Here is an 11261-nt window from a genome sequence, read left to right on the forward strand (position 1 = left end):
ATATTTTAAAATATTTATATATATATATATATATATATCTTCTATTATCTATATGTGCATATGTATTTCATGTAAAAAATATACATGGGATAAGACATATAATATGTAAAATATTATTTTCTCTGAAATTATTAACGATAAGGTCAAATTTTTTCTTCAGTAAATATACAAATTGGATATTTTTACACTCTTGGAGGATTAAAAAAGTCTTTATTTTTAATAGAATGATATAGACGATAAATAAATTGTTTTGCCATTTTTATTATATTTTAATTAAAATATATATGATCAAAAATACAACTGTATTTTTTAAATGTTTTACCATAAATTATTTAAAATTAAATTTTATTTTTCTAAATCGATATTTATTCGTGTGTAACATATACTGTTATATGTCTGGCATTTCGCATTATTTGTATGGTGGATACTGTTCTGGATGTCGAGATTGCAAATATTTTGCTGGTGGACACTTAGGCCATGGCTTGACCAAACAATTAGGGTCCTGTTGACATTGACTTAATGGACAAGAATCTTGAAGACCATCTCTATGTACACAATGACATCTTGTAAATAAAATACCATTTCGCATTTCAGGAAATTTTAAGCCATTTGTTGGCTAAAATAAAAATTAATTTTCAATATATAATTATATCATATGTTATTATATTATTATATTATTTTATATATAATATATATATAACTACATATAATAAAATATAATAAAATAAAATAAAGCTACATTATCTTTAAAAAAAAAAACGCTATTTTTAAATTTCACAATACAGATTGATTAAAATTTACCTTCGAAATTTTTTTAGTTTTTATACCATAAGATTTTGATGTTTTTGTTGTGCGATGTATTTTTTCTTCAAATGGGATCATAAGAAATGCTGATATAAGTGGCGATTTTTCTTGATCGCATTTCTGCTGTCTTATATTGGTAATTTTGGGACGAAAACTATTAAATACATAAAAATTAATTTCATTTTTGATAAAGAAATGATTTTATTTATATATATAATTATATTATTATGTATATATATATTTTTTTTATTTCATTTTTAATAAAATTATTAAAAAAAATAAAAAAAGAATGCGTTACATGATTAATCTAAAAATCTAAAAATGATAATTCAATGAAGACAAATTAGAATAGTTTTCCTATAAATAAAAATTTTTTATAGAAATTTATTCAGATATTTAATTAATTTTTTTCTGAATGATACGTAAAAAAAAAAAAAAATATAAATATCACAAATATGAGAAAGAAAAATGAAAACAAAGAAAATAAAAAAATTAATAAAAAAAAGAATAAATACACAATTAAAATAAATAATGTAAAAAAATGATTAAAATAGTTTAAATAGCAATAATAAAATAATATGTTTTACAAGAAGTGTTAAGTTATAAGTTAAGACTTATAAGAGAAGAATATATAATACTCGTCATATTATTATATTATATATTTTTTGCTTAAATCATTATTATTTATAAATTTATTTATAATTTTCTTTATTATAAAAAATTAATCTTTTTCCTAATACTTAATATAAAAAATATGTAAATATGTAACATAAATAAATGATTAATATAATGATATAACATAAAAATATATAAAATTATTTTAATATTTAAATATATTTATTGTACATGTAAATATTCTAACATATATATATATATATATGTATATAAACTAACCATGTTGACGGTGTTGTTTTTACTTTAGAAATTGTTGTAGTTTGCATTATGTTTCAATTTTAAAATATTTGATAAAAATATTTTAATTATAGCACAATTAATGGAACTATTAATTTGTCATATTGTAAACATTTTTTTAATTATAGACTAAAATTTTGGAATTTGGAAGAAAAAAATGGATTGATAAATTTCACAATAAATTTTACAACGATCGCATTTTGTTGCGATCTATATAAATAAATGTTAACATTCTTGAAATGAGCAATACTAATCAATTTTTTATTATATTTTAAATTTCAAAGTTGATTTAAAACAAATTTTTTTCGTTAATTTGTAAAATATGAAATATATATAAATTGTAATATATTATAGAGTGTTTGTATTTTTTTAAGTAATATTTTGTATATTATCTGTTACAGAATTATTATCTGTATTATATTATAATATATGTGTATAAAATACAGATTTAAAAAGTATATCAAATTAATAAATTTAAATAATATATATTCATTAACTTTTATTAACTATTATTTTAATTATTTATTATCATAGTTATATTGTGATTAATATAAATTAATAGTATGTATTAATTATGTATATAAAAAATGTGTAGATAAAAAATAATCAAATTTACATTTCAAAAAAAAAATTAAATCTTATTTTAAAACTATTTAAAAATTGTTTAATAATTTAATATTTAATATATATATATTATATATACGTCTATATTATATATATATATATATAAATATACATAAAGAAATATATTTATAAAGAAATAAAAATACAAAAATTAATATTATATTATATTTTATTTGTATATACATTATTATTAGTTTTGAACATAAATATCTGCTATTAATTACATCGAGGCGTAGGACATGGTACATTGCATTGTCTATATCGATACCATTTATCTGTCTATTGGAAAAAGAAAACGTTTTAATTTAAAAATAAAAAATAGTATTAAAATTTTAAAGTATATTTTCTCGAGACATTTCAATATTTAATTAAATATAACTAGTAACTATAGTTATTAAATATTTTTAAAAATTTTTACATACACCCTGTAATACATAACTTCGACCTGGAATAGGATAAAGCAAATCTGTTCGAATCTCATTTAAATTTGAAGCCAATAATATAGTAGCAGTAGAACTATACGTAATAAGAGGTCGACTCATAGGAAAGGTCATCCAAATTGGTTTACATTCTTCAGGACTAGGTTTTGTACCCCATGCTTCTGGATCATATAAATAATTATATTTTACACACATCATTGGTTTTGTGGTTCTCCTGAAAATTTCAATAATATCAGAAAATATTCTTAAAATAAATACTAAACTTTAATTTTATATTTCTATATCGTTATCTAATATTAATATGAATTTAGATTATTATTTATAATCTATTTTTAATATGTAATGTAATATAAGATTACAAAATTATTTCTTACATAGAATCCATTTTGTTAAATAGACATCTTAAACGTTTAAGTTCTTGACCAGAATTTGAAATTCTGTTAGAAAATCCCCAATTTCCCATTGTTTCTCCTGCAGTATACTTAAATTTTGAAAATTTACAAAGATTATAATCATTCTGCATCTTGACTATTATTAATAATATATAATTGAAAGTAATGAAATTAATATAATAAATCATAAACTTGAAAAATTTTTTATATAAATTATATAAAAATATTTTTTATCAAAATATTACATTATCATTATATATCTTTCATTTTATTTATTTATTTAAAAAATATTATAGTTGCAAACTTCATGTAATAATAAAATTTTAATTTCACACTATATCATAAATGTATCTAGTTTCCAGTATTTTAAAATACTTAAAGATACTATTTTAAAAGAAAGATTTTATGATATTCAGAAATAAATATCGTTACAGATATTTTTAAAATATAATAATATATGATATGTAATATGATAAGATATATTTCAAATAGTTTGTACTGTTTGATATACTGGATAAAACATCTATAGCAAATATCTATAATTCATAATACAGATATAATGGAATTATTAAAATATTAAAAATTTTGACTTCTAACAAATTAAATTGAAATAAATAAATAATAAATATTTTTTATAATTATTTATTTTTAAATGCATAATATATAAACATATATATACACTTATATATATATATATATATATATATATATATATATATATATATTAAAGGTATTATTGACATTTTCATTTATAAATGATAACATCTAAAAAAGATAAGGGTATTTTCAAAATGAAAATTCACATCAACATTTTTCATTCTTTTTATATATTTTGTTACTCAAAAAAATATTTTCATATCTTTTAGAGAATGAGATCAAACTTTAAATTAAATTGTAACAAAAAATATAAGGAACTATACAGTAAGTTACAGGAATTTCTTATATGAAACTAAATTAAGTTTTATATATAAAATTAGACTCTCTCCCCATCTTGATTTGAAAATAATTTTATTGTTCAAAATATTATTTACTGTAAAAATATATTTTTTTGTCATGTTTAAAGAAATATATATCACAATTACATTTTATAAAATGTTATGAAATCTAATAAACAACATTCTCGCACATCAAATACTATATAATAATTTTATATTTGTCATTAAGTAATAATATTTATTTATAGCTAATAATATAAATTTCGTAACAATAAATGTGGAAATATGAAAGTGATTTTTAAACACTAACAAATTTCATTTTGTAAATAATATAAATTCTAAAATATTTAATTTTTTACTGTTTTTTTAAAATTATTCTTTAATAATACTGTTCGTTCCTTTTTTGCAAATAATACCCTTTAAAGTTTAAAACACAATGTTTTTTTCTTAAATTCATAATTGATTTTTGAAATTAATTTTATGTTCAAGTAACATATTATTTTCAGGTGGCAATGCAAGACATGCTCTTAAAATGTTTTCAATTGCAGCTCGTTGTCTAAATAATGCATTTACAATCGGTGTTCCTCGTGGTACTAATGGTGCTTTGCAAAGATATGAAAGTATGGATAGTACACTATGAAATCCAGTAAATTCATCTTTTGTATCTGCTATTTTGAAGGTAATTCGTGAACAAATCTCTGCCAACAAAACCAAATCTAAAATAATTGGACTTGCTAACAAAGAATCTTCACATGTATTATGTACTACAATTGTATTATGTCCTCCCAATAATATTTCTGATGTGTATTCATCCATTGCTCGTTTGCTATCACCTAATAAAAAATAAAATAATAACTCTACATTCTATATTTGATACATATATATTAGAATATATAATATATATATTCTTTTTTACATACCAACATATGGAACATATTTAATAACAACACAATGATCTGGTTTTTCTCCAGATTGATAAAGAATTTTATTTGATTGTACCATATCATCCACAACATTGCTTTTTGAAATCTGAAAACAGAATTAGAAATATTATAAATATATATCATATTAAAATTATATTATTATATTATTATAATTATATTATTTTTTGATATATTACTTCTTTTGATCGAAATTGTTGAGGAGCAGATAAATTATAGCCATCATTATTTCCAAGATGATTATAACTAACAATTGATACTGGTTTAATACCAGCTGAAACTAAAAAGTCTACAAGCACAGATTTTAATTTTGTTTGGCCAGATTTAAAATCATCACCACCAATAAATGTTTTATGTTTTTCTGCTAATTCTATTGCTCCTGGTACAAAAGTATTTTGAGGAGATCCATTAATATATGTACACTGAAATAGTAACAACAGTAATATTATATCAATAAATTTTACTATAAATTGTATTATAAGTACTGAGAATAATATCTTTATTTTATAAAAAATAAATTAAATAATAAATTTTACTTACTCCTTCTAAAGCAGCTGCTACAGCAAAAACTGTACTGGGACTAACTTCTGAATGACTTTTCTTAATAGCATTTAATAAATTTTCTGCTGTATCATTTACACCTGGAATGATCTCAGAAAACCGTTCAGTGTTAGCAGTCCATAATATAATTACTTGATCCAATTTATTTGAATTTTTAAATTCTGCAATATCTTTTCTAATTTGTTCTAATTGTTCAAATTTTGTACCCGAAATAACATTATTTGCTCTTTTTTCCTGAAAGAATTTAAAAATATAATATGGATTCTTTGTTAATATTTAATTGCTTTTTTTAAATATATTTTTTCAAATATATTCAATAATAACTATTAATCAATAGTGATAATATTATTTATAAGAATAAAAAAAATTTTAAAGAAAATTTAATCAAAAATATTATTTACCTGATTAGCAGCAATAAAATCTGAATAATATATGCTTTTTCTTGGTTTCATATGAATCATATATTCTACTAATTGTTTTTGTAAATTAATGTCCAAAACTTTTGCACGTTGCATAGCATCAGCTAAATTCATGTCTGAAATATCCCAACCATCAATTTGAATATCATCTGGATTTACTATTGGAAGCATCCAAGACATGGGAACATATATATCTTCTTTGTTTCCTTTGCCTAATCTGATAGTGGATGCTTGAATTAAAGAACCATACCTGAAATTTGGATAAAAGTTTTATATAAATAATTAAATTCAGGAAATTCAGGAAATTTTAAATTATAATTATTATCAAATAATCATAATTACCAATTTGCTTTTTGAATGCCATTCTTTGTGTCCCATGTTAACTTAAGTTTGTTTGCTAATAATGCTGCAGTAATAGTGGTGCCATTATTTCCACCCCATCCTACTAACATTAATCCAAGTTTTGGAACTTTCAGTTGTGTTCTAATTAATAGCTTTGTTGATACAGGTGTTACCTATTACAATATATATATATATGTTTATATTCTGTAATTATATTATTTTCAAGTGTTTAAAGTAAATAATATTACGCGTAATAATTGTTAATATTTGTATCCAAGGTTTTTTATGCTACACAATGGTGTACAATACAGGAACCTTTATTTTTTTTCAAAAATTGAAAAATTCATTTCCAAAATTAAAATCATAGCGTTTGAGCAGCTGTTCATTTTTTAATATATTTCCTTTCCCCTAAAAAAGAATTTTTAAGTACAAAATCTGAAAATTGAATATTTATACAGTTTTTCTAAAAAAGCCTTCCAACCTTAAATGTATTGATTAAATTAAATATCAATGTTTTTTTCCTAATAAAAAAATTTGTATATGAACATATTTATAATTTATTTATTTAATAATAATCGTTTATATTTATATTTCATGATTATATTACATTATAATTTAAATATGTATTTATAATTTTTACACAAATTATATAAAATTTATATAACCTATAAATTTGAAAAAAAAAATTTCTTCATCTGAAGAAATCTGAAGAAATATTTAAAAAAAAAAATAGCAATAAGTTTCTTCTTAAATCTTAAATATTATTATTTTTATATATAAAATATATAATTAATGTTTTTAAGTAATACTTTATAACAATAATACAAACAATAACTTCAATTAATTTATGAAACAATAAAAAATCTATGTATATCATTACAAGCGGGAATTTTCAAAGTTCTTATTATTATTACAATTCTTATCATTTGATGCAAATGAATTATATTATTATGCAAAAATATTATTAAATTAATTAATTTTTTCATCATTTTATATTTTATATCAATTATAAGATATTTTACTATAAAATTTTTTTACAAATAAATTTTCATAATTTAGAAATTATATTTTTATATTTTAAATTATATTTTTCTATGAAGGAAAAAAACAAGTATGAAAAATTAAAATTATTCGAGTATATGTTTTGTAAATATAATTCTTTTTATTTAAGATTAAAATATTTTGATTATAATTTTTTCAATTTAGTAAAAATTTGTAAATACTGCCTGTATATATTATGTGCCTACACGCGTGCTCAATGATCAGTGTATTGTTGGATAAAAAATATAAAAAAATATATATTTTCTTTTATTCTATATTTTTCCTTTAATATTTTAATTTAATAATTTAATAAATGTAATAATAGAAAACAATTTAAATGGTATTTAAAATCGAAAAGAAAAATTTATAGAAAAAAAGAACATTCTGGTATACTTACCGTATATTTTGTATCGTCTTCTATAACGTTCGTTGTTTGATACTCGTACTGTGCTTCAATACAATCTTCTGTGTATTTTACCTTCGGTGATTGAACGCGAATTTTCAAAGCCATTTTGCTTGTTATTAAATTTTTACACCAATAATAACAGTTTTGAATTAGTTTTATAAAAAATTTTTCCACAAAAAATATACTTCCACAGAAATATTAGGTTTAAGAATTATTATAAATTTATTAAATTTTGGTGGATTGTAGTAGTATTATATTCTAGATTTAAAAGATATATAAATTAATAATAAGTATAATCTTATGAGGTAATATTTCACGATATAAAAAATAAAAAGAAAATTAATAGCTAAAGTAGACGTAAATGATACTGTAAGTGAATATTCGACGTCGCGTTCGTAGCTGAAACGTAAATGTCGAGCAGACTCGCAAGCATGCGCTTTAAAAGAAACGGCGCGATCGCCCCTTCCACCCCCGATTAAATGGAACCCATTATATTTGATTACTGCCCGGTTTTTATCAAGCTAACTGATCTAACATAAACTAAACATATGCTTCGTTTGCAATTTCTTATTTCTCTTCTTTTTTATTTTTTTCTTATACCACCTTACAGACATATCCTGTTTTAATCTTATCTTCTGAATGTATACGAAATTTTAATATTTGTGCATATGTATGTATTTTCTAGTTTTTTTGCTTTCTTTTTTTATTCAATCTTGTTTTAGGTTCCAGATTCAACCGAATTTGTACTGCGATATAAAACGTTCGAAAATATTATTTTAAATAATGTTTTATTAATACTGAATCTATTATGATATATATTTGTAGATTATAAAAAATATTTCTTAGATTCTATAAATTTATCAAAAAATTTTGCGAAATGAAACGAAATGGTAAAATTTATCCGAATCGAATATCCGAAAAACATTGATATAGAAGATTAAATATTTTTTTTAAAAATTAAAATTTAATAATTTTTACAATATATTAATAAATTACAAATTGAAAATTAAAAGTTATTTATATTTTTCATTAATTAATCAACTTTCTGAATTTAGCAAAAATTTGAAATCAAAATAAGTAATAATAATTGATAATTTATTGATATCAAATTGACAAATATGAATATATTCCATATATAAAACAAAAATTTAATTATTATAATCATATGTAATTTTAAAATTACTACATATTTACACATAATATTAATATATATGTAATTCTTAATATTTATTATATATATATATATTTATTTATTTATAATATATTTTTATATTTATTTTTTATAATTACATAATTTTTAGTATTTAATTTTATCTTTATATTTACTCTTATAATACCTATATATATCTTTCTGTTAATATATAATTTTTTTGGATAAAATTATATTTAAATTTTTTTTGTTTAATAATAATATTTTATTAATAATTATTACCTATTAATATTTTTATTATTAGTAATATTTATTAAATTTTGATTTTTTATAGTAATTGTAATTTTATGCATAAAATGAATATATATTAAATGTATATTTGAATATACATTTATATATATAAATTAAAACATTTCATATTTTTAATTAATAAAATAAATTAATCAGATTATATTATTTAAAATAAATAATTTTAAATTTTAAATAATTTAATATAATTTAATATAATTTAATAAATTAGTGAGATTATATTTAATTAAAAAAAATTATTTAATTAAAAACTATTTATTTTATCATAAAAAAAAAATTTAAAAAATTCAAAATTTGCAAAAATGAATTGTATGAATTATTTTTGAATGAATATAATTATTATATTGAGTAATATAATATATATATTTTTATATATATTTATTTTATAATATATATTTTATTATATATATTTTATAATATATTTTATTATAATATATATAATATTATTATAAGATTATTCACTATTTGAACAATATTATATCTCCATTATAAATATTTATATAAAAATTATTTATATTACATTAAAATATTAATTATCCTTATCATATAAAATTTTCATTTATTTGTCATTAAAATATTTCTTATAACACAAATATAATTCATTTTTTTTGTCTTTTATTTTAAACTAGCATTTTTAACATATTTATTTTTTTTGTATAATTTTACATATATTAATACAAACATTGTATTAATACAACAAACATGTATATAAATAAATATATAGATATATGAATAGATCTATAAGACAACGTATTAATACGTTTTGTGTTTTAAATTATCATTGTTAGTCGGTCTGTGAACTGTTCAATTACATCACGTGTAGCTGGAATGCATAGATTGTTTCAATCAATTGGCACTCGGTGCCTCTGGAACTTTCGTAATGGAAGAATTATGTTGCCAGGCCATTCGTAAGACGACCCTTGACGACCGATTATGAACTATAATCTGTTTATAAAGGCTGATTTTATCCGACTCAACGTTATATGCGAGTCGTTTTGCTTTCATCCCAAGAAATGAGCATCATTATCGATAATATATATATATATATATATATATATATATATATATATATATAATGTGTGTGGCATGTGCGCGCGCGCGTATGTGCGCGTATGTGTGTAAGCGCGCACGTGCGTTCGTATATATATAAACTTCAAAGCCCACACAAAATCCTACTATTAAATAACAAATAACGTTACTTTGCACCGTTTTTTTTCATACGTTTAATATCGTATGACCAGAAGCATTCCGGATCGATATTCAGAACATAACATCGATAACAATCTGCTGACGCCACATATCTATTGCAGTAGTACAATCGTACTTATGAAATTTTAACAAAATATTTTCTTTATTTCTCGTCATATGAAAAAAAAATTTCTAAAATATAATAAAATTGTAGTGAATAAATATTAGATATAAAAAAAAATAATATTTATGTATTTATATATATATTTTATATATATTATATATATATTTATCTATCTATTGTATATGTACAATATATATATATATATATATATATATATATATATATATATCTAACATCTAACATTATAGTATGATATAAAGAATATAAAAAAAATAAAAAACTTATAAATTTTTTATAAATATTTTATATCTAATTTTTTATAATATTCAGCGCGCTGTGAAATAAATTCCTAAATAATATTATGTGAACTTTAGTCAAAAACATTAAATGGAATTTAACTAACAGTTTAGATTATTATTCATAAAGGATGATAGTTGAACTCTGTCCAATACTTAAACTAAATTGAAGTAGAATTGGTCTGTGGGAACGTTTATCATCATATATGTATATATTAACTTTATAGCTATTATCAACTAATACGTTGAAATTCCGTATCCTTTCATTTTTTAAAATTTCACAAGAAATTTTTTTTATTAAAAATTATATGATCTTTAAACAAATTTAATTTATAATTTATTTTACAATTAATATCATTAATATCTCATATAAAATA

General features: G+C 19.6%; 3 protein-coding genes across 4 annotated transcripts; all 3 read right to left on the reverse strand.

Moving 5' to 3' along the window:
* Positions 1–241: 241 nt before the first annotated feature.
* Positions 242–2181, reverse strand: LOC100865191 (uncharacterized). The gene is made up of 3 exons (XM_086916617.1): positions 1699–2181; positions 802–958; positions 242–616 (listed from the first exon to the last, which is right to left on the reverse strand). The coding sequence occupies exons 1-3, from the start codon at positions 1743–1745 to the stop codon at positions 410–412; spliced, it is 411 nt and encodes a 136-aa protein (XP_086772743.1). The 5' UTR covers positions 1746–2181; the 3' UTR covers positions 242–409.
* Positions 2182–2491: 310 nt separating this feature from the next.
* On the reverse strand, positions 2492–3523 carry LOC100865541 (uncharacterized). Its single transcript, XM_012485138.3, has 3 exons — positions 3155–3523; positions 2763–2994; positions 2492–2619 (listed from the first exon to the last, which is right to left on the reverse strand). Exons 1-3 carry the CDS (start codon positions 3358–3360, stop codon positions 2557–2559), a joined length of 501 nt encoding a protein of 166 aa, XP_012340592.1. The 5' UTR covers positions 3361–3523; the 3' UTR covers positions 2492–2556.
* A 455-nt stretch (positions 3524–3978) lies between these two features.
* Positions 3979–8236, reverse strand: Inos (Inositol-3-phosphate synthase). 2 transcript variants are annotated; one of them, XM_003692729.4, is made up of 7 exons: positions 7809–8236; positions 6371–6543; positions 6011–6278; positions 5589–5843; positions 5228–5470; positions 5028–5136; positions 3979–4940 (listed from the first exon to the last, which is right to left on the reverse strand). In XM_003692729.4, exons 1-7 carry the CDS (start codon positions 7920–7922, stop codon positions 4561–4563), a joined length of 1542 nt encoding a protein of 513 aa, XP_003692777.1. In that variant the 5' UTR covers positions 7923–8236; the 3' UTR covers positions 3979–4560. The 2 variants fall into 2 exon arrangements, with proteins under 2 accessions (XP_003692777.1, XP_086772744.1); XM_086916618.1 differs by lacking the exon at positions 7809–8236 and adding an exon at positions 6619–6778.
* Positions 8237–11261: the final 3025 nt, after the last annotated feature.

The sequence above is a fragment of the Apis florea genome, unplaced genomic scaffold (assembly GCF_048593485.1).
Source record: "Apis florea isolate Af1SG1 unplaced genomic scaffold, ASM4859348v1 contig_3802_pilon, whole genome shotgun sequence".
Taxonomy (NCBI): Eukaryota; Metazoa; Arthropoda; class Insecta; order Hymenoptera; family Apidae; genus Apis; species Apis florea.

Coding starts and splice junctions, on each gene's coding strand:
- LOC100865191 (XM_086916617.1), bottom strand. CDS start 1,745: ATGCAAACTACAACAATTTCTAAAGTAAAAACAACACCGTCAACATG. Junction 959..1,698: donor AAAACAACACCGTCAACATG/GTTAGTTTATAT, acceptor TGTATTTAATAG/TTTTCGTCCCAAAATTACCA. Junction 617..801: donor AAACTAAAAAAATTTCGAAG/GTAAATTTTAAT, acceptor TTTTTATTTTAG/CCAACAAATGGCTTAAAATT.
- LOC100865541 (XM_012485138.3), bottom strand. CDS start 3,360: ATGATTTATTATATTAATTTCATTACTTTCAATTATATATTATTAATA. Junction 2,995..3,154: donor TTTAACAAAATGGATTCTAT/GTAAGAAATAAT, acceptor TGAAATTTTCAG/GAGAACCACAAAACCAATGA. Junction 2,620..2,762: donor GAAGTTATGTATTACAGGGT/GTATGTAAAAAT, acceptor TTTTTCCAATAG/ACAGATAAATGGTATCGATA.
- Inos (XM_003692729.4), bottom strand. CDS start 7,922: ATGGCTTTGAAAATTCGCGTTCAATCACCGAAGGTAAAATACACAGAA. Junction 5,137..5,227: donor AACAATTTCGATCAAAAGAA/GTAATATATCAA, acceptor TTCTGTTTTCAG/ATTTCAAAAAGCAATGTTGT. Junction 4,941..5,027: donor TAAATATGTTCCATATGTTG/GTATGTAAAAAA, acceptor ATTTTTTATTAG/GTGATAGCAAACGAGCAATG.